The 27,749-nt window shown below is 44.2% G+C and overlaps 1 protein-coding gene across 1 annotated transcript; it reads right to left on the bottom strand.

Moving 5' to 3' along the window:
* Positions 1–19: 19 nt before the first annotated feature.
* On the bottom strand, positions 20–22,071 carry LOC129816561 (protein HEG-like). The gene is made up of 14 exons (XM_055871151.1): positions 21,526–22,071; positions 11,941–13,371; positions 10,657–11,772; positions 10,345–10,461; positions 8,600–8,737; positions 7,218–7,321; positions 6,468–6,523; positions 6,082–6,242; positions 5,211–5,345; positions 3,230–3,272; positions 3,090–3,127; positions 2,820–2,907; positions 2,443–2,620; positions 20–2,038 (listed from the first exon to the last, which is right to left on the bottom strand). The coding sequence occupies exons 1-14, from the start codon at positions 21,854–21,856 to the stop codon at positions 1,895–1,897; spliced, it is 4,080 nt and encodes a 1,359-aa protein (XP_055727126.1). The 5' UTR covers positions 21,857–22,071; the 3' UTR covers positions 20–1,894.
* Between the last annotated feature and the right edge of the window lie 5,678 nt (positions 22,072–27,749).

The raw sequence follows: 27,749 nt of genomic DNA, 5'->3' as shown, positions 1-27,749 counted from the left end.
AGAGTCAACAGACAGGCAATTGTACAGAATGTTATTTTATTTATTAAATATGCATGTCTGACTAAAACGCCAGAGGTAATAGACCATTCATATTAGAAGGAAGACAACAAAGATATAAAAGGGTACTCTATCTACAAATATAGTACATCTCTATGCAAACCATAAATGAGAGCTGACACTTAGCATGTTTATTGAACTGAATTAATCCAAGATTCACACACACACACACAGTCTTGTACAACAAACTATGTGGGGACACACAATTCAGTCCCATTCAAAATCCTATTCTCCCTAACCCTAACCCGTAACCTAATCTTAATCCTAACCTGTAAATCAAACCTTAAACCTAACCCGTAGCTCCTAATCCTAACCCTAAACCTAATTGTAACCCTAACACTAATTCTAACCTTAACCCTAAACCCCCTTGAAATAGCATTTGACCTTGTGGGGACCAACAAAATGTCCCCAGTTAGTCAAATGTGGGTCCCCACAAGTATACTTAAACACATCCACACACGCGTCCACTCACACACACGCACACACATCCTTTTGTGTTCCAAACGTCAGATGTTTGTCTCTACAGAACAGGGTGGGAGGCCCTCTGACAATGTAACATGTTGAACATGTCTTCATACATTTTTAACTGTTGAAATACATTCAATAAATTACAAAAACTGTTGTACTGTTCCGATCGACAGACGGCAGCTTGACCATCATTCAATATGTCATAGGAAACCACTTTGGTGCATCTATTCTTCATCTGACAAATACAGTACATTGATTTTCCATCTGTGTCATGCCGTTAAATATCTTTGCACAATGTAACAATACTTGACAAAACAAGTTTTTGCAGCATTCTCTTTCAACCTGCTTTTTCAGTACACACACACACACACACACACACACACACACACACACACACACACACACACACACACACACACACACACACACACACACACACACACACACACACACACACACACACACACACACACACACACTTTGCAGAACAGACAGACATGCATCCACACATTATGAATACATGGTATACACTGTAACTTTAATAATTTATGGATTGCTTTTATTATTGCTTTTGACATACGATCAAATCATATGATCAAATGTGCACTGATCAAATCAGTGTGAAGTGTTTTTGGTGCACTTAATCATGGATGTGGTTGGCTGTAGACCAGGCAGCGGTAGCCTGCGTGCCAGTGTGTTTATGCTACCATACCAACTCCTTATCACTCATTGCCATGTTTGGCTTGACAAGGACAGCAATGGAGTATGCAAGAGCACAAACAGATCTGGGACCAGGCTAAAGCCTAATTTATACCTTCCACTTCTGAGCTGTCCGCTAGGTCCACTCAAACGAAATTATGCAAAATCGAATGTCCACTGCTGTCCGTTCGGACGAAATCTCTGCGTCCGCAGGACACTTTGCCAAGTAGGAGATGCGGACCTTGTGTGGACTTTGAAGGGAAGTAGAAGGTGTGTAAATTAGGCTTATGGCAGTGGTGGAGTTGGCTGGCTAGGCAGGGCCAGAGGGAGTTAGCTGGCTAGGCAGGGCCAGAGGTGGAGTTGGCTGGCTAGGCAGGGCCAGAGGTGGAGTTGGCTGGCTAGGCAGGGCCAGAGGCGGAGTTGGCTGGCTAGGCAGGGCCAGAGGTGGAGTTGGCTGGCTAGGCAGGGCCAGAGGTGGAGTTGGCAGGCTAGGCAGGGCCAGAGGTGGAGTTGGCTGGCTAGGCAGGGCCAGAGGCGGAGTTGGCTGGCTAGGCAGGGCCAGAGGTGGGGTTGGCTGGCTAGGCAGGGCCAGAGGTGGAGTTGGCTGGCTAGGCAGGGCCAGAGGTGGAGTTGGCTGGCTAGGCAGGACAAGCGGCAGAGTAGCTGGGCGTCAGAAGTAGTCTCGACGTCGTGAGTCGTCGTTAATGAATGAAGGGTTCCATTGGGCGGGATAGATACAGGAGTGACGGGAGCCTGGCAGGCCAGAGAACGGGTAGAGGCCGTTACGCTCTAGGTCAGAGTTACGTAACGCAGGCTGCAACACAGGGATGGGGTGGTCAGTATCAACGGGGGGGGGGGAGAAAGAGACCGGTGTATGCTAATCCTTACCTGCTATGGTGGACCAAAAATAACAAACGTAGTGGCCCTTCTGTCTAATTGGTTTGTCTATTGTCTTCTAGAGAAATGCTATGTTCATGTCTTGTTAACATTGTGTTGTGTTTCTTTATATACCGCTAGATGTCTGTGCTTATAGAGAATAGATGTTTATACATAGAGTACATAGACATATACTGTACGTACAGAGTAGTAGTTTGTATATGTACAGAGTAGTAGTTTGTATATGTACAGAGTAGTAGTTTCTATACGTACAGTGTAGTAGTTTCTATATGTACAGAGGAGTAGATTCTATATGTACAGAGTAGTAGTGTCTATACATACAGAGTAGTAGATGTCTGTCATTTGTAGCAGGTTCTTGGTGCTACCGTTCTCCTGCATCTCGATGGCCTCTCTCCCCCACTCCATAGAAACACGGTTACTCTTTGGGAACTCTGCGTACGGCGACATTTGAAAATCGCCACTTTTGAAAATTATCTTGTTGATGTCATTCTTGTCTTTCCTGGAAAGAGATACACAAAATATTTTAAGTTCACTCAATTGTTTTATAAACACTTATAACAGTTATTACAAATTGTGTGGTCAATTAAGTTTTTCTAATATGGCACAACATGGACTGAGAATAAGGAATTAGGGGTTGCCCTCTTACTACTGTGTTATTACATGGTTATAACTACAGCAATAATGTCATGGAATCTTACTTGCAGCAAGTGACAATGAGAGCGATGATGAGAACAAGGAGTAGGGCACCCCCTACTGGCGATACCACCACAGCTATCAGCTTGTAGACTAGAAGAAAGACAAAATGTTATGATTAAACTGGAGGTCTACGTTGTGATTGTGAGTGCAGAAAGAATAACCATGACAACAACTAAAGAGTTAAGTGATTAAAATGTTGTCTTGATTCTCCATTATATATTTTTCTCGCACTTTTTAAATGATAATTTAAGTCATTAAAGTCTCCTCCTTACAATTTCCACAATTGAATCCTCCAAATCCAAATGTGCACCTGAAAGATATAAACAACCAAACATAAGACCAAAAAATCATTAATAACATGTATTAATGGAATGGTCCAGTGGATTAGATGATTAGAGTTGTCATTGCTTACCTGACACAGGTTCCATTGATCCGTTTCAGACCATCACCGCATTCTGTAAGATGTCATTTCACAATCATTTCAAAGCAACAACATTTTTGTTTCATAATACATTTTCTTTTCAAAAAGCTGCCTGCTAAAATGAAATACAAATAAATAAAGTGAATTTGACATAAGATATGTTTGACCGATGCTGGGTTATATTCACGAGGCACCAAAAGGAAGAAACGCACTGAAACCCCGCAGGGACTACGTGTTTTTTGTTTTGCATTGCGAAACGTTTTGCTATGGTATGCTTTAACGTCTGCTTGCTCCACCCTTCCAGGCCTCACCTAGGCAAAATGGAGGACTACCCTCCACCTTATCCTCGTTTCAGCCCTCACCTAGACAAGATGGAGGACTACCCTCCACCTTATCCTCGTTTCAGCCCTCACCTAGGCAAGGTGGAAGACTACCCTCCACCTTATCCTCGTTTCAACCCTCACCGAGACAAGATGGAGGACTACCCTCCACCTTATCCTCGTTTCAGCCCTCAACTAGGCAAGATGGAAGACTACCATCCACCTTATCCTCGTTTCAGCCCTCACCTAGGCAAGATGGAGGACTACCCTCCACCTTATCCTCGTTTCAGCCCTCACCTAGACAAGATGGAGGACTACCCTCCACCTTATCCTCGTTTCAGCCCTCACCTAGACAAGATGGAGGACTACCCTCCACCTTATCCTCGTTTCAGCCCTCACCTAGACAAGATGGAGGACTACCTTCCACCTTATCCTCGTTTCAGCCCTCACCTAGGCAAGATGGAGGACTACTCTCCACCTTATCCTCGTTTCAGCCCTCACCTAGGCAAGATGGAAGACTACCCTCCACCTTATCCTCGTTTTAGGCCTCACCTAGACAAGATGGAAGACTACCCTCCACCTTATCCTCGTTTTAGGCCTCACCTAGACAAGATGGAAGACTACCCTCCACCTTATCCTCGTTTCAGCCCTCACCTAGACAAGATGGAGGACTACCCTCCACCTTATCCTCGTTTCAGCCCTCACCTAGGCAAGATGAAGGACTACCCTCCACCTTATCCTCGTTTCAGCCCTCACCTAGACAAGATGGAGGACCACCTTCCACCTTATCCTCGTTTCAGCCCTCACCTAGGCAAGATGAAGGACTACCCTCCACCTTATCCTCGTTTCAGGCCTCACCTAGGCAAGATGGAGGACTACCCTCCACCTTATCCTCGTTTCAGGCCTCACTTAGGCAAGATGGATGACTACCCTCCACCTTATCCTCATTTCAGCCCTCACCTAGGCAAGATGGAGGACTACCCTCCACCTTATCCTCGTTTCAGCCCTCACCTAGGCAAGTTGGAAGACTACCCTCCACCTTATCCTCGTTTCAGGCCTCACCTAGACAAGATGGAGGACTACCCTCCACCTTATCCTCGTTTCAGCCCTCACCTAGGCAAGATGGAAGACTACCCTCCACCTTATCCTCGTTTCAGCCCTCACCTAGGCAAGATGGAGGACTACCCTCCACCTTATCCTCGTTTCAGCCTTCACCTAGACAAGATGGAGGACTACCCTCCACCTTATCCTCGTTTCAGCCCTCACCTAGGCAAGATGGAAGACTACCCTCCACCTTATCCTCGTTTCAGGCCTCACCTAGGCAAGATGGAGGACTACCCTCCACCTTATCCTCGTTTCAGCCCTCACCTAGGCAAGATGAAGGACTACCCTCCACCTTATCCTCGTTTCAGGCAAGATGGAAGACTACCCTCCACCTTATCCTCGTTTCAGCCCTCACCTAGGTAAGATGGAGGACTACCCTCCACCTTATCCTCATTTCAGCCCTCACCTAGGCAAGATATAGGACTACCCTCCACCTTATCCTCGTTTCAGGCAAGATGGAAGACTACCCTCCACCTTATCCTCGTTTCAGCCCTCACCTAGGTAAGATGGAGGACTACCCTCCACCTTATTCTCGTTTCAGGCCTCACCTAGGCAGGACTGGTCCTCAGGGTTGAGTTTGAAGTACCCTGGTTGACACTGGCAGTAGGCTGTCCCATTGGAGTCGGCACAGAAGGAACGCTCTAGGTGACACTGGGTGTTCTGAGCCAGACACAGACTCTCAACTGAGGGGCAGAGATAGGAGAGGGGTAGATTAGGATGGTTGTAGCAGGGTCAGGTATGAAATGTAAAACATGCTAATGTCATACAATGACTTACATCATTTTTTGGGCTAGAAAATGCTAAAGTTAGCAGATGGTGGCAGTGACGGGGTACACAAACCCAATGCATGGATTGAATTCTGCCTTTGTCCCCACAGGCTGCTTACAAGGTAACAAAACAAATATGTAATTTTGAAATTAGGATGAACTAATCCTTTAAAACTGGGATTAGGGGAAAGCGGTGAGGATGGGTCATGAAGCTGGGGGTGAAAGAGGGGAAAACGGAGTATGGAGGAAGTTGAGAGAGGAAGAGAGTGCTGTTACCGTGATAGGAGAGCTGGTGAGTGACCACCACTCTGCTGTGACCAGCGGTGCTGTTATAGTCATTCAGGGTAAGGGTTAGGGTTAGAGTAAAGAGGAGAGGATTGGTCTCGAAGACGAGGGAGAAGGACTGAGGATGATGAATGGTGGAAGATGAGAGGGGCGGCAGGTAGCTTAGTGGTTAAGAGTGCTGGGTAATTAACCGAAAGGTCGCTGGTTCAAATCCCTGAGTCGACTAGATAAAAATATATACCGATGTGCCCTTGAGCAAGGCACTTAACCACAATTGCTTCTGTAAGTCGCTCTGGATAAAAGCGTCTGCTAAATGACAAAAAAATAAATGAGGGCACATGATTGAGGGATGTAGAGAGTGCTGTACCTTGATAGGAGAGCTGGTGAGTGACCACCACTCTGCAGTGTCCAGCAGTGCTGTTACAGTTGTTCAGAGACAGCTGTATGCTGTCGTAGATCTCAGAGCTGGTCACGTCAGCAGAGAGGGAGAACATGTTGACAGCGGAGATATGAACTCCGTCTTCCCCTCTGGAACACACACACACATCACAGCAAACTTAATTTAAAGTCCATTTAAATCCTGAAAAGCATCAGAGTTGTAAAGTTGTTGTTCTATTTAACATCCATTACAATAAAGTCCTTTTAAATGTATGAAGAGTGTATTGGTATTGCTTGATTTTTTATTACACTTTACATGCAATGTTGTCATGCATGTTGTGCAAAGACAATCTTATGGGGGAAGACGAAACTCACTTTTTACTCAACGTAGAGCGCCGGTAACCACGCAGAATTGATAATGAGGCATTGAGCTGTAAAAAAAAAAGAGTGAAAAAAGAGTGGGGCTAAATATTATTGGTCGGGCATGATCACATTTAATTATTTATAATACATTAATTATATCTTCCTTACATTCCTAATACATCTATCACATTGATTGAACAGGTTTGCTGCATCACTACAACAAATACACAATACACAATGTCAGTGATAGTCATTCCTCTCTCCACACTAGGGTTGCAAAACTCCCAGTAATCTAGCAAACATACCAACATTCTTGAGAGATTCCAAATTTACTGGTTACAGGGAATATTCAGGGATGTATACAGGGAATATTCAGGGATGTATACAGGGAATATTCAGGGATGTATACAGGGAATATTCAGGGATGTATACAGGGAATATTCAGGGATGTATACAGGGAATATTCTGGGATGTATACATGGAATATTCAGGGATGTATACAGGGAATATTCAGGGATGTATACAAGGAATGATCCGGGATGCATACAGGGAATATTCTGGGATGTATACAGGGAATATTCTGGGATGTATACAGGGAATATTCTGGGATGTACACAGGGAATATTCAGGGATGTATACAGGTAATATTCAGGGATGTATACAGGGAATATTCTGGGATGTATGCAGGGAATATTCAGGGATGTAGACAGGGAATATTCCCTCCTTCTGCAACTCTACTTCCCAGCCTGTCCCTGTCCTTACCAGCTGGTTGATCTCTCTCTGGATCTCATGCAGTGTGGCGCTCCTGGAGAGCAGTGGGTCATAGTAAGAGTTGTTGACACTGAACGTCCCTAAGAAAGTTTTTGCTGTAGAGGTAAACAGACACTGTGGTTAACTAAGGTTCAAGACTGTCTCTAAAGTTTACAGTCATTTATTTCAACTCATGAAATATAGCTAACCCTTTATTGAGAATGAATACATCAATACGATTGGTAGTGTCTTATCTTATCATTACCTAATAACATAACCCAGGGTCCCCCAACTGGCAACCCCTGCATTGAATTTGGCCCGCGGGGGGTTTAATTAGCCCCCCCCCCCCCCCCCCCCCCCACAAGATTTCAGAGCAAAAAAAATGTATTTATAATTTTCATTGTTGGACAGGAAATCAACTCCAAGTGATTTTAATGTAAGAAATCTGTTCCAAAGTATTCCGACGCATAATAGAGAGAAACGTGATCGTATACAAATGTAAGCAAGGTTGGAAATCATGTTTTAGTAAAATATTATATCTGTTTGGGCTTCTTGCAGTCAATTTGCAGTCTACAAATTATTTGTAATTATGTTCCGCCCCCCAATCATCTTGTTACGAAAAAAAATCTAGAATCTAGTTGATGATCGCTGACATAACCTATAACATAACCTGATCAACCACATGAGCCATGGCCTGTTCACCTCACTATTATCCAGAAGGCCAGGTCAGTACAGGTGCATCAAAGCTGGGACCGACAGACACAAAAACAGCTTCTATCTCAAGGCCATCAGACTGTTAAATAGCATCACTAGCCGGTTTCCAGCCGGTTACGCAACTCTGCACCTTAGAGGCTGCTGCCCCATATACATAGGCTTGAAATCACTGGTCACTTTAACAATGGAACACTAGTCACTATAATAATGTCTAAATAATGTTTACATACTGCTTTATTCATCTCATATGTATATACTGTATTCTACTGTATTTTAGTCAATGCCACTACGAAATTGCTCAATCTAATATTTATTTATTTCTTATTTCCATTATTTTACATGTGTGTGTATTGTTGTGTATTGTTAGATACTACTGCACTGTTGGAGCTAGGAACACACGCATTGCACTACACCCACAATAACATCTGCTAAATATGTGTATGTGACCAATAAAATTGGATTTGATTTGATCTAATATAACCAAAACAAGCCCCTACGTATTGTTTATATTTTCATGTGATATGAGACTTGTAAATAAAGCATGTATGTTTAGTTGTATGATTAGTAGTAAAAATGTCTTACAACATCACCTCAAAAATAAAGAGCTAAATATTGTTTCTATTTTTATCGTCATATGAGACTGTCAACAAAGGCTGTATGTACTGTTTGTTAAGTCGTACCTCGCGTGCAGTCTCGTCCGTTCTCAATGTCAAGGCCCAGGGGACACTCGCAGCTGAAGGAGCCCCTGGTGTTAACACACGCAGAGTCACTGGGACACGGGCCTGAGGGGCCGGGGCCACTCTCACACTCATCCACATCTGAACACAGCAGAGACAGAGGACAGAGAGGGCAGTATGAACATAGAGGACAAGATGACAATAGTGAATACAATCAGCAATATAAAGATATTTTCACATATGGACAAACAAAGCAACACAGATACATAGACAGAGGACAGGGACAGAGTACAGCTGACAGAGGACAGATGACAGAGATCAGTTACACAAAACTGCACAAAACTTGAATCATTAAACCCTCACTAAAACTCTCTCTGATCCTGGGCCAAGAGACATGGGGCTCTATAGCTGCTGCAATAGGCATCCATCTCCCTATGGGTTGTAAACAGGGTGTTCACACCTCTGTTACTCAGCCAGGTTGCTAGGGTCGCCTAGACTCAATCATGGACACTCTTAATGACAGTTCTGGCTGCTTTGCGTGATGTATTGTTGTCTCTACTGTCTTGCCCTTTGTGCTGTTGTCTGTGCCCAATAATGTTTGTACCATATTTTGTGCTGCTACCATGTTGTGCTGCTGCCATGTTGTGTTGCTACCATGCTGTTGTCATGTTGTGTTGCTGTTGCTCTCTCTTTGTGTAGTGTTGTGGTGTCTCTCTTGTCGTGTTGTGTGTTTTGGCCTATATTTTAATTTAATTTTATATTTTTAACCCCAGCCCCCGTCCCCGCAGGAGGCTTTTTGCCTTCTGGTAGGCCGTCATTGTAAATAATAATCTGTACTTAACTGACTTGCCTAGTTAAATAAATATATATATAAACACTACCGTTCAAAAGTTTGGGTTCACTTAGAAATGTCCTTGTTTTTGAAAGAAAAGCAAATGTTTTGTCCATGAAAATAACATCAAATTGATCAGAAATACAATGTAGACATTGTTAATGTGGTAAATTACTATTGTAGCTGGAAACGGCAGATCTTTTATGGAATATCTACATAGGCGTACAGAGGCCCATTATCAGCAATCATCACTCCTGTGTTCCAATGGCACATTGTGTTAGCGAATCCAAGTTTATCATTTTAAAAGGCTAATTGATCATTAGAAAACACTTTGTCAATTATGTTAGCACAGCTCAAAACTGTTGTTCTGATTAAAGAAGCAATAAAACTGTCCTTCTTTAGACAAGTTGAGTATCTGGAGCATCAGCATTTGTGGGTTCGATTACAGGCTCAAAATAGCCAGAATCAAAGACCTTTCTTCTCAGTCTATTCTTGTTCTGAGAAATGAAGGCTATTCCATGCGAGAAATTGCCAAGAAACTGAAGATCTCGTACGCTGTGTACTACTCCTTTCACAGAACAGCGCAAACTGTCTCTAACCAGAATAGAAAGAGGAGTGGGAGGCTCCGGTGCACAACTGAGCAAGAGGACTAGTACATTAGAGTGTCTAATTTGAGAAACAGACGCCTCACAAGTCCTCAACTGGCAGCTTCATGAAATAGTACCCGCAAAACACCAATCTCAACGTCAACAGTGAAGAGGGGAGTCCGGGATGCTGGCCTTCTAGGCAGAGTTGCAAAGAAAAAGCCATATCTCAGACTGGCCAATAAAAAGAAAAGATTAAGATGGGCAAAAGAACACAAACACTGGACAGGTGAACTCTGCCTAGAAGGCTGGGAATGGTAGGTTGAACTCACCCTCATTGCAGGTAGGTCCTGTCCATGCTGACAGACAGTAACAGGTGAATTCCCCCCCTCCATCGGTCTGTCCACACCCACCTCCGTTCAGACAGGGGTTGGGCTCACAGGCACTACCTAAAGAAGAGAGATGGATTCAGACTGATGTACTGCATTTCATATCAATGCAGTTCATAGATTTTCTTCATTGTTCCAAACAACAGTCATTAGGCTTTGGGAATACACACATCTTCATTCCACGTTTCCAGCTAAATTCAGGGAAAAACTGACTTTAGCAGAATAAAAGCTTTTAAAGATAGACTGTTGACAAACCTGGTGTCTGAGGTGTAGATCTGATGTCCATTGGAGCTGTGGTCACTTCTACCTCAGTGGTCCCCCTGTCAGTGTGTTTCCCTGTAGCGTGCAGTTCCACTGTGCTCCTGGTGGTGGTGCTGTGGCTGTAGGAAGAGGGGGCTGTAGTAGTGGTGGTGGTGATGGCCTGGCCGCTGTGGGGCGTGGTGTTCCCCGGTGTGGCCGTGCTGGTCTCCAGGTGCAAGGTGGTTACATCGGTGGAGCTGGTGACGTCGGTGAAGCTCACCCCTGTTGAGGGCTCCTGGGTCTGGGTCTGAAGGGTAGCTGGGCGCTGGGGGGTTGAAGCCGAGGTCTGGAGACCCAGAGTGGTCTCAGTGGTAATGGTGGTAGGGATGGTGGTAGGTTGAGTCTGGGCTTCGACGGAGGTGGTGGTGCTAAGCTGAACCATCCTTGTCGTGGCCAGGGGGGGTGTCAGTGTGGTGCTGGTTGCCGTAGTAAATCTGTAGGTCTCCTCCTCAGTGACCTGTGACATCATCGTAACGGTCACGGATGTGGTGGACATCAGGACCGCTGTGGTCACCGCCGACGATGGCTGCTCTGTCCTGGGGACAAAGGGAGGCTGGCTTGAGATGAACCGGGACAGGAAGTCGTCCAGGGCGGTGGCACTTTCTCGTAGCGTCGGGTGAGCAGTAGTTAGAGCCAGACCTACGATTGTAGGTGTGTCCTCTGTGTGGAGTGATGTGACTCCTTCTGTCTCACCCTGGCCCCCCTGGGTGCTGAGGGCACCTGTGGAGGACTCCGTGGAAGTGCCAGACCCGGTGACCATGATGGAGGGAGTATCTCTATCTCCTCCCTGAGAGGTGTTGGTGCTGGGATGGCTGGGTCCTTCTGAAAACAGGATGGGGGGCTGGGAAGAATCAGGGACCCCATCTTCTGTTTGGGACGTCCTGCTTCTGGAGGGCTGACTGGAATCTGTTGTGTCTGTGTCCCGTCTGCTGTGGTTATCAGCCACGCTGAGAGGGGGGGTGGAGTAGGGGGTTCCCTCCGAAACCAGAGAGGTGAGGTCCTGCTGTTGGGTCACATTGGGGGGTCCAGTCAGCGGGTTGGTCCCTCTGGAGGAAGAACCACCAGGCCACTCTGTTTAGAATAAGTAGAAGAAGAGGAAGAGGGAGAAGAAGATTACTTTTTGTCCATTTACAACATGAGAAATGGAAATTAGTATTTTGCATATCCCATTCTCCCCGGTAGACATATACATACTGTACATACAAATACACAAAGAGGGAATTTCAGAAGGTTGTTTACCTTGTGAAGAGTTGGTGTTGGAGTGGGGGAGAGAGTCAGACCCAGACGTAGCGTCATGCCCATGGTCAGGTCCGGTGGAGGGTATCCTGTCGGTAACATCCCCAGCCCTGGCACCGGTGCGGCCCGTCGGGAGGCCCCAGGTGGAGTCCTCAGGGTACATGGAGGTGCTGTTGGAGCTCACAGACAGTAAGGTCCTCTCTCCCGCTCGACTCATAGTGGAGGAGATGTAGGTGCGGTCGGTGTGGACAGGGATGGGGAGAGCCATGGTTCCTAGGTCAGTCCACTGGTCCTGCCTGAGAGTATCTGTTGACTGTCCTTGGCCGAGACTCACGGTGCCTTGGTTTGTGGACTGGTCCTCTCTGAGACCCACAGTACCTCGGTTTGTGGACTGGTCCTCTCTGAGACCCATGGTGCCTCGGTTTGTGGACTGGTCCTCTCTGAGACCCATGGTGCCTCGGTTTGTGGACTGGTCCTCTCCAAGACCCACGGTGCCTTGGTTTGTGAACTGGTCCTCTCTGAGGCCCACAGTGCCTTGGTTTGTGGACTGGTCCTCGCTGAGACCCACGGTGCCTTGGGTTGTGGATTGGTCCTCTCTGAGACCCATGGTGCCTCGGATTGTGGACTCGTCCTCACTGAGACCCACGGTGCCTCGGTTTGTGGACTGGTCCTCTCCAAGACCCACGGTGCCTTGGTTTGTGGACTGGTCCTCTCTGAGGCCCACAGTGCCTTGGTTTGTGGACTGGTCCTCGCTGAGACCCACGGTGCCTTGGGTTGTGGATTGGTCCTCTCTGAGATCCACAGTACCTCGGTTTGTGGACTGGTCCTCTCTGAGACCCACAGTACCTCGGTTTGTGGACTGGTCCTCTCTGAGGCCCTCAGTGCCTTGGTTTGTGGACTGGTCCTCGCTGAGACCCATTGTGCCTCGGATATTGGACTGGTCCTCGTTGAGACCCAAGGTTCCCCGGTTTGTGTACTGGTCCTCTCTGAGACCCACAGTACCTCGGTTTGTGGACTGGTCCTCTCTGAGGCCCTCAATGCCTTGGTTTGTGGACTGGTCCTCGCTGAGACCCACGGTGCCTTGGGTTGTGGATTGGTCCTCTCTGAGATCCACAGTACCTCGGTTTGTGGACTGGTCCCCTCTGAGACTGCTGTCAGCATCAGGGCTGTCCTGAGGTGGTCTGGCTTCCGTAACAGACACTGACTTAAGTTCTACTGAGCGTTTTGTTTCAGTCAAAGCCCTGAGTTGTGCTGGGAGCCCAGAGTAGGCCTCTGGTAGGTGGTCTGGTGTTACTCTGGTCTTGTCCTCCCACTGTGTGGTAGCCTCTGTAGACACTACAATGGTAGAGCTCCTCTGCTCCGTCGACAAACCAAGGGTTCCTTCTGATGTCCAACTGGTTGAGCCCGAGGAGAGACGTGTGTTTTGTTCAGTGGCTTTGAAGAATAAATATATAAATACAATTAAAAAAGGATGACAGGTATGTGTTTTCTGTATTCAAGGAAAGCTATGTGAAACATAGGCCTACATAAAAATTTGGGAAGAAAGACACCCAAAACAAAAACTTAAATGTCTGGACCACCAGATGGCCCCAGAGAGGTTGTATATTGCTTCAAACGCTAAAAGGGAAGATGTCAGGAGTTGCTGCCTGCGGCTGTTCTGATTTTGGGTGGAGAACAATTGGCAGCCAGGCCTGTCTACCCTAACAAAAGCCTGGGCCCTAAATATGGAGGTGACTCTGGCCTTTGGGACTTTGCCATTTCCTTCCTTAAGCTGACATAGCAGAAGCCATAGATGTTATAATACTGTCACACTGCAGACGTTAGTTGGGTTCATATTGAAGCAGAGTTTGCTCTCTGGCTCACAGTTTTTTGGGGCTTTTTTAAAACAGTCAGTTAGACATGCTCCGCTAGTATTTTTTAAACCTCCCGCTTTGTGATGGATGTGTCAATGTGTAGTTCATACATGCATAATCTATGAGCAGAATTACTGTTTTACCTCAATTAGCCACGAAATCCCTAGTCTGAAAGTGACCGTTTTTTGGAAGAATGCTGCCATCTTGCCTACATTTACCCCTATTTGGACAGCCCTCTAGCAATTCGAGTTTCAGCCAATGAGCTTCAGCCCTTCGCCATTTAAGTGACAGCTAGCAAGACGCACACACAGTAGAGCGAGAGAGAGAGAGAGCAATGACGGGGTGCACATATGTGACTTATTTCAGGAAACTAGGAGTATGTTGAGCGTCACTAATTGACAGGAGAGCCATTTGAACGTAAACTATTATTTATTTATCAAAATGTGTTTTTTGGCAGAAATGCCTTCTGGAACATGTGACCTTTATGTGCCTTAATAACAAACTTGTATGCCATCTGTAAACGAATAAAATTGTTAAATTATGAGCCTAGTTGCTTTAACCATGGAAAAAGACAGGAACCATCCCGCTAGCCATGATTGGCTGAGATAATGGATGGGCTGGACATGCCGGGAGATGAGTTCGGATTGGTCTGCCATGTAGCAAGCTTCTGTCTATAACATGAGCTGGTCAGTATTGTAGGTAATCATTTCTAACACTGCTTTTTTTTTAAAGATATCAGTGTTGCTCTCCACTTTCTGGAGGACCGAGTTTTGAAATCAGTGGAAGGCCTGGTGGACTTAGAGTATGATAGCTAAGAAGATGGAGAAAATTCTGGTCTTTGATTGCAAATATGCAGTGGGAGTTGAAAAGAGAACACAGAAAGCTGTATAAAACACCTGTCTCCGGATTACATCTTCAAACTAAGGGCAACCATGGCATCCGCGACAGAGAGGGAGAAACGTCCATACATGTATACGGGTAAGACAGTCTAGCTAGCTACATTTTCAGATATTTCACATTTCTAATTTTGTCAGAAAGTAATTTTAATTTCAAGTTAAAGCATACTGTTAGGTAGCTAGCTAACATCAGCTGGATGGCTCGCTAGCTAACATTACGTGTATAATCTGTGACAACGCTCTGATTGAACTCCAGATTGAACTAATTAATATATCTGTAGTATAAACCAACCTTTAGTCTTGAAATCTTTGGTTGTTTAGTACATGGCCTCACATGTGAATCCTTAAAGAGATGGGCGGGGCTAAGGCTTAAGAGGGTAAAAACGATGCAGAATGGGTGTTGACGAAGAAGAGCTCTCCAGTAGGTTTACAAAAATATTCAAGGGCCATTTTCTCAAAAGTGAGGTTACAAGTTTATCAACTTTCAAAGCAGAATTACTTTCCCATTGTTCCTCAACTGTAGTGTATGATATGCCATTTTCTAGCTCTGAGTCTCTACTTTTATCCAATGTAAAATACACAATTTAAAATTTTGCTATATAAGACCGAATCAAGCCGGTCGGTCACATACATACACATTTGTGACGTAGTACGCAGTTTTTGGTGACCCCTTTTGCCTTGTGGGCACTACTTTCAGAACTACAGGCTAAAAAGTATACAAATCTCATTTAAATCTAACAATTAATTGGTATGTTCATTGCTTAATTTTTTCCAATTAAGTTTCCGTTTGTAAAGATACATGACTAGGCCTCCTACTACTAAGATAGGGCAGTTCTTGGCCTACACGTGCAAATGACACATGTAGGCTATTTCATGGTATGAGAACAAAACAGACACCCCGGGTGTGGTGTGTTCCTGTCCGTATCACCACTACTACTAGGGCCTACAAACTCCACCTAGGCCTAAAGCTGGGTTTATAGATGGTCTGGGGCCTGAAATCTCCACCCCTCTACTCTGTGGCAGCCTGCCTGTTTGTCTGCCTGTCTGTCAGCCTGGCACTTGTCCACTAACTCAACACTGCTGCTGGGGAGCTTTGGAACAATAACCTACTACCACTGCCAAGGAAGAGCGCTGCTTGTGCTAGATAACATCCTGAATGTAACACATAGCAATGACACAGTCAAACAGTCAGGCTGTCAGACAGTATGCAGATAGTGGGAAGAAGAGTACAGCAACGGTACAGTCATTCCACAGAGCGAGAGACCTAGGATGCTTCCCAAATGCACTACTTGTATTTGTATTCCCTATATAGTGCACTACTTTTGACCAGAGACATACAGTGCCATCAGAAAGTATTCATAGCCCTGGACTTATTCCACATTTTGTTGTGTTACATACAGCATGAATTCAAAAGTCATTATATATATTTTATCACACATCTACACACAATACCCCATAATGACAAAATGAAAACATGTTTTTAGAAATAAACAGTTCACACCCGAGTCAAAACATGTTAGAATCACTTTCGGCAGCAATAACAGCTGTGAGTCTTTCTGGGTAAGTTTCTAAGACCTTTGCACACCTGGATTGTATAATATTTGCCCATAAAATAAAGGTTAAATAAATAAAATTAATATTATTTTCCAAATTCTTCAAGCTCTGTCAAATTGGTTGTTGATCATTGCTAGACAAACATTTTCAAGTCTTGCCATAGATTTTCAAGCCGATTTAAGTCAAAACTATAACTCGGCCACTCAGGAACATTCACTGTCTTCTTTGTAAGCAACTCAAGTGTAGATTTGTCCTTGTGTTTTAGGTTATTGTCCTGCTGAAAGGTGCATTTATCTCCTAGTGTCTGGTGGAAATCTACGATTTTGCCTTTCAGTTTATTTTTTATCCTGAAAAACTCCCCAGTCCCTAATGATTACAATTATACCCATAAATAACATCATGAAGCCACCACTATGCTTGAAAATATGGAGAGTAGTACTCAGTAATGTGTTTGTATTGGACTTGCCCCAAACATAACAATTTGTATTCAGGACAAAAAGTGAATTGCTTTGAAACATTTATGTCACGGTATTACTTTAATTCGTTGTTGCAAACAGGATGCATGTTTTGGAATATTTGTATTCTGTAGAGGCTTCCTTCTTTTCACCTTGTCAATTAGTTTAGTTTTGTGGAGTAACTACAATGTTGTTGATCCATCCTCAGATTTATCCTATCACAGCCATTAAACTCTGTAACTGTTTTAAAGTCATCATTGGCCTCATTGAGAAATCCCTTAGCGGTTTCCTTCCTCTCTGGCAGCTGAGTTAGGAAGGACGCTTGTATTTTCGTAGTGTCTGTGTGTACTGATACGCCATCCAAAGTGTAATGAATAACATCACCATGCTCAAAGGGATATTAGATGTCTGCTTTTAAAATGTTTACCCATCAACCAATAGGTTCCCTTCTTTCCGAGGATCTGGAAAACCTACCTGGTCTTTGTGGTTGAATTTCCATTTGAAATTCACTGCTCGGCTGAGGGACCTTACAAATAATTGTAGGTGTGGGGTACAGAGATGAGGTATTAATTCAAAGATCATGTTAAATACTATTATTGTACACAGAGTGTGTTCATGCAACTTATTATGTGACTTGTTAAGCAAGTTGTTACTCCTGAAAATATTTAAGCTTGCCATAACAAAGGGGTTGTGTACTTATTGACTCAAGACATTTCAGCTTTTAATTTTTAATTAATTTGTAGACAATTCTAAAAACATAATTTCACTTTGACATTTTAGGGTATTGTGTCTAGGTGTCAAAAGTCTAGGTGATGCGGGTAAGGCGGAGTCAGGCGCAGGACACAGAGATGAGTAATAACCGTTACTTTACTCAAAAACAATATTCCATGAAGGAGACAAAATAATCCAGGTCACAAAAGCCAGCAGCATACCACCCTGCATACCACTGCTGGCTTGCTTCTGAAGCTAAGCAGGGTTGGTCCTGGTCAGTCCCTGGATGGGAGACCAGATGCTGCTGGAAGTGGTGTTGGAGGGCCAGTAGGAGGCACTCTTTCCTCTGGTCTAAAAAATATCCCAATGCCCCAGGGCAGTGATTGGGGACACTGCCCTGTGTAGGGTGCCGTCTTTCGGATGGGACGTTAAACGGGTGTCATTAAAGATCCCATGGCACTTATCGTAAGAGTAGGGGTGTTAACCCCGGTGTCCTGGCTAAATTCCCAATCTGGCACTCAAACCATCATGGTCACCTAATAATCCCCAGTTTACAATTGGCTCATTCATCCCCCTCCTCTCCCCTGTAACTATTCCCCAGGTCGTTGCTGCAAATGAGAACGTGTTCTCAGTCAACTTACCTGGTAAAATAAATTAAAAAAAAAAAAAAAAAAAATGAGACAACTTGACAATAACAAACACGCACAAAACCAAGGGGGAAACCAGACGGTTAAATAGGGAACAACGATTATGGAATGGAAACCAGGTGTGTATAATGAAGACAAAACCAAGGGGGAAACCAGAGGGTTAAATAGGGAACAAGGATTATGGAATGGAAACCAGGTGTGTATAATGAAGACAAAACCAAGGGGGAAACCAGAGGGTTAAATAGGGAACAATGATTATGGAATGGAAACCAGGTGTGTATAATGAAGACAAAACCAAGGGGGAAACCAGAGGGTTAAATAGGGAACAACGATTATGGAATGGAAACCAGGTGTGTATAATGAAGACAAAACCAAGGGGGAAACCAGAGGGTTAAATAGGGAACAACGATTATGGAATGGAAACCAGGTGTGTATAATGAAGACAAAACAAATCGAAAATGAAACATGGATCGGTGGTGACTAGAAAACCGGTGACGTCGACCGCCGAATGCCGCCCGAACAAGGAGAGAGACCAACTTCGGCGGAAGTCATGACACTAGGCCAGTGACACAAAAATCAAAATTTTATCCATTTCAAATTCAGGCTGTAACACAAAACAATGTGGAAATGTGGAAAAGGTCAAGGGGTGTGAATACTTTCTGAAGGTACTGTATGGGCCCTGGTCAAAAGTAGTGCAATATATAGGGAATATGGTTTCATTTGTGACGCACTCTTAGAGAATTAAGCCATTTGCCTCTAAACTAAAGCTCTCTGGATGGAGTCCACTGGCCTAACTGGCTGGCTTAGCCCTGCATTCAGTACACTGTAATCAAAAGCAGACTGGAATGGAGCACTATTGGTGCTGGCAGGACCAAGAAGTTAGCTTTTGTGTGTTTAGTTATTTGTTTCTTTGTTTACTTCTGTGGCTCCCAGTTCATAATGATGATGAAATTGCTTCTGTCCCAAATGGCACCCTATTCTCTTTATAGTGCATTTACACCGCATTTCCATGGAGACTTACCGCCACACCAGTGAGTTACCAGTGTTTTATGTTAATACAAACTCTAGTGTAATTGTGTTTCCATAGCTAGGGCTGACAGTAAAGGCGTCCACATGCTTCCCAGCCGAAACAGTTCGGAAAAGTTTGTGAATACATTATGATGACATTTTGTGACATTTTTGTTCGTTTTGGACTTCGGTGAGGGTTTTTTCTGATGTTCGTGCAGACACATTTTTTTCTGGAGGCAAGCCGAAGTTCAGGGGCCGAAGTCTACGTCCCTTCCTGGGTAATTGGTCAACCGTAGGGATTCTTCAATAAAGTCTTTGTTGTCATTCAATGAGATATGACTTGTTTTCATGTAAATTTTTCCATTGCGTAATACCGCACCAAACATTGCGCGATTAAAATCTTCTCGGCAAAAATTCATGACAGATTTCTTGAGTTATCTTAGATTAATTCTGACTATTTTGAGGAACTGTCTACTGGCAACGACGTCTCAAAAGTGACAAACAGTATTATTGCCACTTTTTTCAAATGTTTCAAGTGAAGATCTTTTAAGGGAGTACGCAAGCACACTCTTTCGGTTCGGCTAGCCGAGTTTTGTCGAGGCAGCCAGCTGAACTGATGCATGCAGAATCAACAACCTCTGCATAATCAAAACAAATGCTTTGTGAGAAGGTGTTAAAGTTAACAGTTAGTCATTGTTATGTAAATGCTAGCTGAAAAGTATCAGTGGCCTGGCTTTGGCCCCAGGTGAAAGCAGGTTCCCCGGAGCCATGGCCCAGTGAGACAGAGGTGCCGCCCCCGTAGATGGAAACAGAAAAGTATGAGCCTTTTGGGTTAAACACTGGGGTAAATCCTGTATGGAAATGCTTCATAACTTGTGGCCAGGCTCTGGTCCTATTCCCTGGTCCCATTCCCTATATAGTGCACTACTTTTGACCAGGGTTTCAGGGCAAGCCATAAAGGTCCAGACTCAGACCTCTTGACAGTGACTTATAAAGTGGATGTGATAGTTGCCCATAGCATGTTGGCTGGAGTACATCTGTGACATCACACCTTCCCTGATCTAAAGCCAACTGTCACTCACGGAGTGGCTCTTGCTCTGCTGGCTAAAACGGTTGGCTTTGAGTTCTGTAGGCCTAGTGCATGTTGTTGTGCAGATGATTGCTGTGTTCGCCACAGAAGAGAATGCACTCTGTTACACTTCTATACGTAGAGATGACACTCTTCACCTTCTGGAAAAGCGGAAAATGTACTTCTCTCACAAACCCCAATGCAGACTGAGGCATTCTTCCAGTAAAGGCCTGAGACACATTGTGGTTATCCCAGCTGTTGCCACCAATGTAGTGATTGAGAAGGGACAACGAGAACTGGACTTGAACCAGCAACCCTGCAGTTAATAGGCAAGCACACTGCCCCCTGTGCCATAAAGGTTCAGACGTCTTGGCAGTGGCCGTAGTACGCTTACAAGGAAGCTATAATAACTAATGAACTCTGGGCAATTATTCCCAGAAAGAGTCAACACTTTCTCCACATGTAGTCACTGGCAATACCTCATAAGAATTTATGGAGGTAGACAACATTTCTAGGAGAGTCCTGAAACATGAGTCAACAAATAAATTGATTAGATTGAAAGGTAAACCTTGGAAGTTGTTCAATACAAGGTGTATAATTCTAATCTACTTTAGGCTATCAGCTGCCTATGATATCTTTGTGTAATGGCTCAAATGATCACTATGATGAATACTGTATGTTCGGTGTTTACTGAATATTGCCCTTGCTTTTGCTCTGATGCATTTTAGAGTTTTACTCACTGTTAAATCTTCATGTGTTTTATAGTTACTTTTTATCAGAAGACCTTATTATGGCTTAGATAAGGCTACATCAAATGTCCATAGGCATATAGGTGAATGACAGGGTCCAAGGCCAGTTGATTTTCTTTGAGGGGATGCCTGCACTAGATTACAAGAAAATAACCCACCAAAACCATCAAACAGGAGGGGGAAAACATGGTTAGAAGCTTGTGTCAGTGTGGAAAAAACACCAGGTTCAGGTGGGGAATTCCAAGTACAATTCTGATAGCCCACAGACAGGGCCTTATATAACCTACTCATTTAGTGAGTTAAATGTTGGTTTCTGACTGTCAGCAAATTAAACAAACATTGTATCCATATTTGAAATGTATCCATGATTTTTCTTATTTTTTTCTGTGGTTATCAGCCTAAATGCCGTTATTTTAAATTAGTCCAAGTGGACCCAGGGAATGTTGATCAAGAATCATATAAACTTGTAATAAACCATCCGTTATAGCTTCTACATACAATGATCAAATCATGACTGAGGTTTAAATATTGTCACTCTGCGCGACCCTTGCCACATAACGGGATGGGACAGTGTATAGAACTCTTGTCCCATTTTCGAAGCCCAAGGGTGCACTCTTCCATATGTCTGTACCATACTGCACCTTACCTAATGTGTCTTCACTCAACGCCCGTGTCTCACTCTCATCGGAATGCCTGACTCTGTGGTGGAGTTCTGTTTCAGATGATGGTGATGATACCTCCCTAAAGTCCGTAGAAGTTGCCGGAGTAGTAAACACGTATTTTGGTAAGGCAGTTATGGCAGTTATTTCTTCAGAGTTGGTAACCCGGGGAGAAAAGTATACCCCCGTTACCAGTGCCCTATCCATATCGTTGCTGCTGGAGGTGTAGGTCCACGCATTGAGGGGTCTCAGAACGACCAAGAGGACCACCAGAGAAAGACGGGCTTGGACTACGTGACTCAAATAACACGTTTCCATAATCAAAACGACCCGAAAACGGCGGCGGGTAGGCGTATATTCCAAACAAGTAGCAGCGAAGTGCCCACAGCCACCATCAGAAACTATATTCTTCAAAAATGTATAATTTTAAATACCTTCGGAGACCTTAAACATCAGTTTATCCGATTAATTTTAATACGTTTTCAGACCGTAAAGTGGTGCAGTGGTGCTGGAAACAGAAGCCTGTTATCACATCATAGGCTCCAAGCTCCTCCCACACATCAGCGATAGTGGTTTCCACCCAATTCCGCCCTAGTAGGCTGAGGTTCCGCGGGATGTGGGCTATTGTTACGCTCAACAAGACTTCAGAATATCAAGAATCTCTGAATCTGATATTTTGCTGTGATTTATTCAGTGTAAGATACTATAGTAAACTTTACATACATGTCCACAAGTGTGGAGTGCAGACCTCTCAGATGAAATGTCGACTTAATATGCCTACAAATGTTACATTGTTGCAAGTGAACAAAGTTGCAAATTGTTACAGATGCTTGCAATGGGGACATCCCCAACCACCCAGCTACATACAAGCAGATGAAGAAAGACATTCTAATGAGGTCAAACAGATTGGAAGAAAACATTCCATGGATTGCCTCACTAAGTCACAGAGACCTGTAAAAATCCAGATCAATCATATTTATTTATTTATTTATAAAACCCTTTTCACAAAGTGCTATACAGAAACCCAGCCTAAAACCCCAAACAGCAAGCAATGCAGATGTAGAAGCACAGTGGCTAGGAAAAACTCCCTAGATGTCAGTAGAGTAGGATTTCAGCTTTCAGTCTGACTTCTTATAATCTGTCTATAAGGCCTAGAATGAGACACTACTTTAGCCTCGTCCCAGATCTGTCAAGTGCTGTTTTGCCAACTCCTATGGTCATTGTCACGAGTTGTTAAGACAGCACAACAGATCTTGGACCAGGCTACTATGGTCTGTGATGGGACCAGCCATCCAGAGGTTTGATGATCAGTTGAGTTGTAGGTGTGCCATCTTGTCTGGTTCAATAAAAGAAGACTGGTGGTAGCGGTCCCGAGAGGCAAAGTCCAGGTTTATTCCATCAGCTGCCTAGTTTCCATGCCGACTCCTGACAGAGAGAGTGTCATGACAATTTGGTCCTGAGGAAGCTCACCCGTGAATGAAAGGACATTAGAATAGAATAGAATTTGAAAGCCATCTGATTAATCCGGTTAAATACATCAGTAACACATTAATGTAAGTCTTCTAGTAGGCTATGATGCTTTATTATTTGTTATAAGCATAAATGATGAGCGTTTGTAATGTAGGCAATTGTGCTAGGTACTCATGACACAAACAGTTTACTTAAAGCCTGCAGGTGTGATGCTTTATTACTTGTTATAAGCATGTACTACAAGCCTATAAAATGTCTTGGTTCTTTCTACTCATGACCAGCTAAACATAAATGGCAGGCCTATGACGCTTCTACAAACATACTGCACTACAATATGGCTGTATCCTAAATGGCACCCTATTCCCTAGATAGTGCACTACTCTTGATCAGGGTCCTGTCCAAAATGGCACCCTAATTCCCTATACAGTACAGTACTTTTGACCATATCCCTACGGGTCCTGGTCAAAAGTAGTGCTCTATATAGGGAATAGGGTGTCATTTGAGATGCAACCAATGTCAGTAACTCCCTACTCTGAACCCAGAACCAGTGGTAAACAGCTCCAGAGGGTACTGCAGTGAGTACTGTATCACAAGCAAGCAGCTGACCTGACCTTGTGCAGGGAAAGATACTGTTGTTTCTTGGCTCTTGGTTGTTTTTGCTGCTCAGAGCTGATATTGTACAAGCATTTCCTGAGTTTCTGAACATTTCCTGAACTTGGTTTTAAAGACGTTGATTTCACTGCTTCAGTCTGCTCTATTTCATACATGATTGCATATAGCAATGATCTACATACTTGGTCTTCAAGACATCATGAATAAATATCATACAGTTAGAGAGCTGAATACATGAGATTACAAGATTTGGAGTGAAGCTTTATACCTTCCCAAGCTACTCAGGGTGGTCCTAACCCATCTGAATAAGCTGAAACGAGCTGCAGCTCCTGTAGGTAGATTCACAAAACATACTGTCATTTAATATATTACTATATTATAAACCATATATTTCAACACTAAACTTGAGTTAAGATGTGTCACTCTTTGACACTCCAGAATAAAAATCTACTCCTCTGATATACAGTAGAAGATCTTTGTGTGACCTGTAAAATATGAAAACCATCTCACTACCCATGATACCTGTGGTACAAGCGGTGCCCATGTGTGATCTACAGCGTGCCTCTGCCACAGTCTTGAGATAGGGAAGTAAGCAGGGCATTGTTTGCCTGGCTACCAAGATTCCTTGCTACGGCCAAAAGCTAAGCCATGCCGAAGGTTGTTGCATAGACCCACTGAATGACAAACATGATCAGGATGGAACATAATGCCTGGACAGGGGGAAAACATGAGTAAATCAAGAAAATAGATTTAGATACAATAGGGCAGAGGTGTGATACTACATGTTCAACTTGCTTACACCAAAAACTTACACCAAAAACTGTTTTTTAGAAATGTTTGCTAATTTATAAAAAATATAAAACTGATATATCACATTTACCTAAGTATTAGACCCTTTAGTCAGTACTTTGTTGAAGCACCTTTGGCAGCGATTACAGTCTCGAGTCTTCTTGGGTATGATGCTACAAGCTTGTCACACCTGTATTTGGGGAGTTTCTCCCATTCTTCTGTGCAGATCCTCTCAAGATTTGTCAGGGTGGATGGGGAGCATTGCTGCACAGCTATTTTCAGATCTCTCCAGAGAACTTCGATCGGTTTCAAGTCCAGGCTCTGGCTGGGCCACTCAAGGACATTAATAGACTTGTCCCAAAGCCACTCCTGCATTGTCTTGGCTGTGTGTGCTAGGGTCATTGTTATGTTGGAAGGTGAACCTTTGCCCCAGTCTGAGGTCCTGTGCGAGCAGGTTTTCATTAAGGATCTTTCTGTAATTTGCTCCGTTCATCTTTGCCTCGATCCTGATTAGTCTTCCAGTCCCTGCCGCTGAAAACATCCTCACAACATGATGCTGCCACCACCATGCTTCACCGTAGGGATGGTGCCAGGTTTCCTCCAGACGTGACACTTGGCATTCAGGCCAGAGTTCAATCTTGGTTTCAAAGGACCAGAAAATCTTGTTTCTCGTGATCTGAGAGTCTTTAGGTGCCTTTTGGCCAAATTCAAGTGGGCTGTCATGTGCCTTTTACAGAGGAGTGGCTTCCGTCTGGCCACTCTACCATAAAGGCCTGATTGGTGGAGTGCTGCAGAGATGGTTGTCCCTCTGGAAGGTTCTCCCATTTCCATGGAGGGACTCCTCTTGGTCACCTCCCTGACCAAGACCTTTCTCCCCCGATTCTTGGTGGTTCCAAACTGCTTCTATTTAAGAATGATGTAGGCCATTGTGTTCTTGGGGACCTTCAATGCTGCAGAATTTTTTGGTACCATTCCCCAGATCTGTGCATCGACACAATCGTGTCTCTGAGCTCTACGGACAAGTCCTTTGACCTCATGGCTTGGTTTTTGCTCTGACATGCACTGTCAACTGTGGGACCTCATATAGACAGGTGTGTGCCTTTCCAAATAATGCCCAATCAATTGAATTTACCACAGGTGTACTCCAATCAAGTTGTTGAAACATCTCAAGGATAATCAATTGAAACAGGAAACACCTGAGCTCAATTTCGAGTCTCATAGCAAAGGGTCTGAATACTTATGTAAATAAGGTATTTCTGTTTAATTTTTTGTAAATTTGCAAAACATTTCTAAAAACCTGTTTTCGCTTTGTAATTATGGGGTATTGTGTGTAGATTGCTGAGGAAATTGTTATATTTAATCCATTTTAGAATAAGGCTGTAACGTAACAAAATGTGGAAAAAGTTAAGGGGTATGAATACTTTCCGAATGCTCTGTACACTTCAACCATCCTGCCTTAACCACCACTGGTACTCTCTGGCAGTGTTCCAGGGCAACCTGGGCCAGCCCCATCCGTCTCCCTTCATCTCCCTTCCTGCATTTGTTCTAAGGCTTTGATTCAGGGCGAGATGTCTAGGGCCTGGTTCCAGCACGAAAACACACACACACACACACACACACACACACACACACACACACACACACACACACACACACACACACACACACACACACACACACACACACACACACACACACACACACTACAGGTCAGACAGTACTGGGGGGCGTGGGGGCCGAGGAGAGGAAGTGGGGAGTCAGGGGGGTCAGTGTGCTGCGTTTCATAAGACACGACCAACCTTTAGACCGTTACGCTACACTCAAACTGCATTCCAAATGGCACCCTATTCCTTCGTAGTGCACTACTTTTGACCAGAGCCTATAGCATCTCCATAGGGCTCTGGTCAAAAGTAGTGCACTATATAAGAAATAGGGTGCCATTTGGATTGCCCCTTCAGTTCCCTCACTTCACTCTCTCTCTGTGAGGTTAGTTTACTCTACTGACCACTCTAAAATTAGGCCATTCTCTCACCGTTTCCCGTGGAACCCACCCATCGTACTGGTACCACACCCCCCACTCGAGACAGACTATATTGTGTTTGATGGTTCTGATTTATAGCCAAAAGAGAAAAACTTCCGTTTAAGTTATGTGACGGAAAACTGTTTGCAGCAAAATGTGTTTTTGCACTTATGCTAGTTATTTATTTAAGTGCTGGAGAGTACTGTAAGTAGGCTGCTGACATGGGGTTGAAGTGGGCTGTTATTTCTGTTCATGTAAGAATTCCTATCAGGAGCTTTATGTATCAACTGTCTCAGAGTAGGAGTGCTGATATAGGATCAGGTCCCTCTATTTCACTTTATTCATTATGATCTAAAAGGCTAAACTGATCCTAGATCAGCACTCCTACTCTGAGACGCTTGAAACGTAAAGCACCTGATCCATTTATCTTAATATTTCCATCCATCCTGCCAGGCAGATCCAACCCTTGTCCAAGGAAGGTCAGGGCTAGGATGACCCTCTCCTGGGCGATGACCTGGAGGATCCTGGGTGCCCTGTACAGACCACCCATGCAGGAGGCCAGCGAGGAGATGTAGAGGCCCAGCAAAAACAGGAAATCTACCAAGGAGACCTGGGAAGTTGGAACAAAACCGGGAAAGAGATTAGTAAACTTTTCCCAGCTCAGTTCTGCTCAACCAACCCCTTATGAAAGCAGGACAATGTAGGCATTTTGAAAATTAGAACAACTTCATATATTAATTTGGTAACACTTTACCTGCAGGCATTAAATAAAGTGTTACCATGAGTTTTATCGTTTTCTTAACACAAAAAGATGCTTGCAAAGACCTTGGTGTACAGAATGTGTGATGTATATTTGTGCTGAGCTCCATGGTATTTCTGCTGTAGATAACATGTAGCTACACATCAGCAACAGATAGCCCATTCCTCTCAACCCCCCACTACACTACCACCCACTAATCCAACCCCCCAACCCAACCACAGACAGCTGAGCTGTGTCACTCCCTGTTTAGTGGATCAACTCCAGAGTGCCCACACCCCCTACTACCCCCTTCTGTATCTGGTGTAGGGACAGCTGTGACTGGAGATAGTGTGAGGCTGTGGGTGCGAGAGTATTGACCCTTAGCTGTACAGCAGGGCTGTGCACAGACCTTTGCAGGGGCAGGTGCTCAGTGAATTTTTAAAAATTCTACTTATTTGTTTAGCATTTATTTCCTGCAAAAACACTCATCCCACTGTAAGCAAGCTACATAGTGGGACGCAGGAGTCCCAATGTCAGCCCAATGTCCCAACAGGCTCCCAGAATTTGTTGCGTCAAAGCTA

Source organism: Salvelinus fontinalis, chromosome 19 (assembly GCF_029448725.1).
Source record: "Salvelinus fontinalis isolate EN_2023a chromosome 19, ASM2944872v1, whole genome shotgun sequence".
Taxonomy (NCBI): Eukaryota; Metazoa; Chordata; class Actinopteri; order Salmoniformes; family Salmonidae; genus Salvelinus; species Salvelinus fontinalis.
The sequence above is the reverse complement of the archived record's forward strand: the minus strand, read 5'-3'. Positions and strand labels throughout refer to the sequence as shown.

Excerpts from the sequence above, each read along its gene's own strand:
- LOC129816561 (XM_055871151.1), bottom strand. The coding sequence starts at position 21,856 with ATGGAAACGTGTTATTTGAGTCACGTAGTCCAAGCCCGTCTTTCTCTG. Across the intron at positions 5,346-6,081 it reads TCACCAGCTCTCCTATCAAG|TTGAGAGTCTGTGTCTGGCT; the intron begins GTACAGCACTCT and ends TCTGCCCCTCAG. Across the intron at positions 2,621-2,819 it reads CTCATTGTCACTTGCTGCAA|GAAAGACAAGAATGACATCA; the intron begins GTAAGATTCCAT and ends ATCTCTTTCCAG.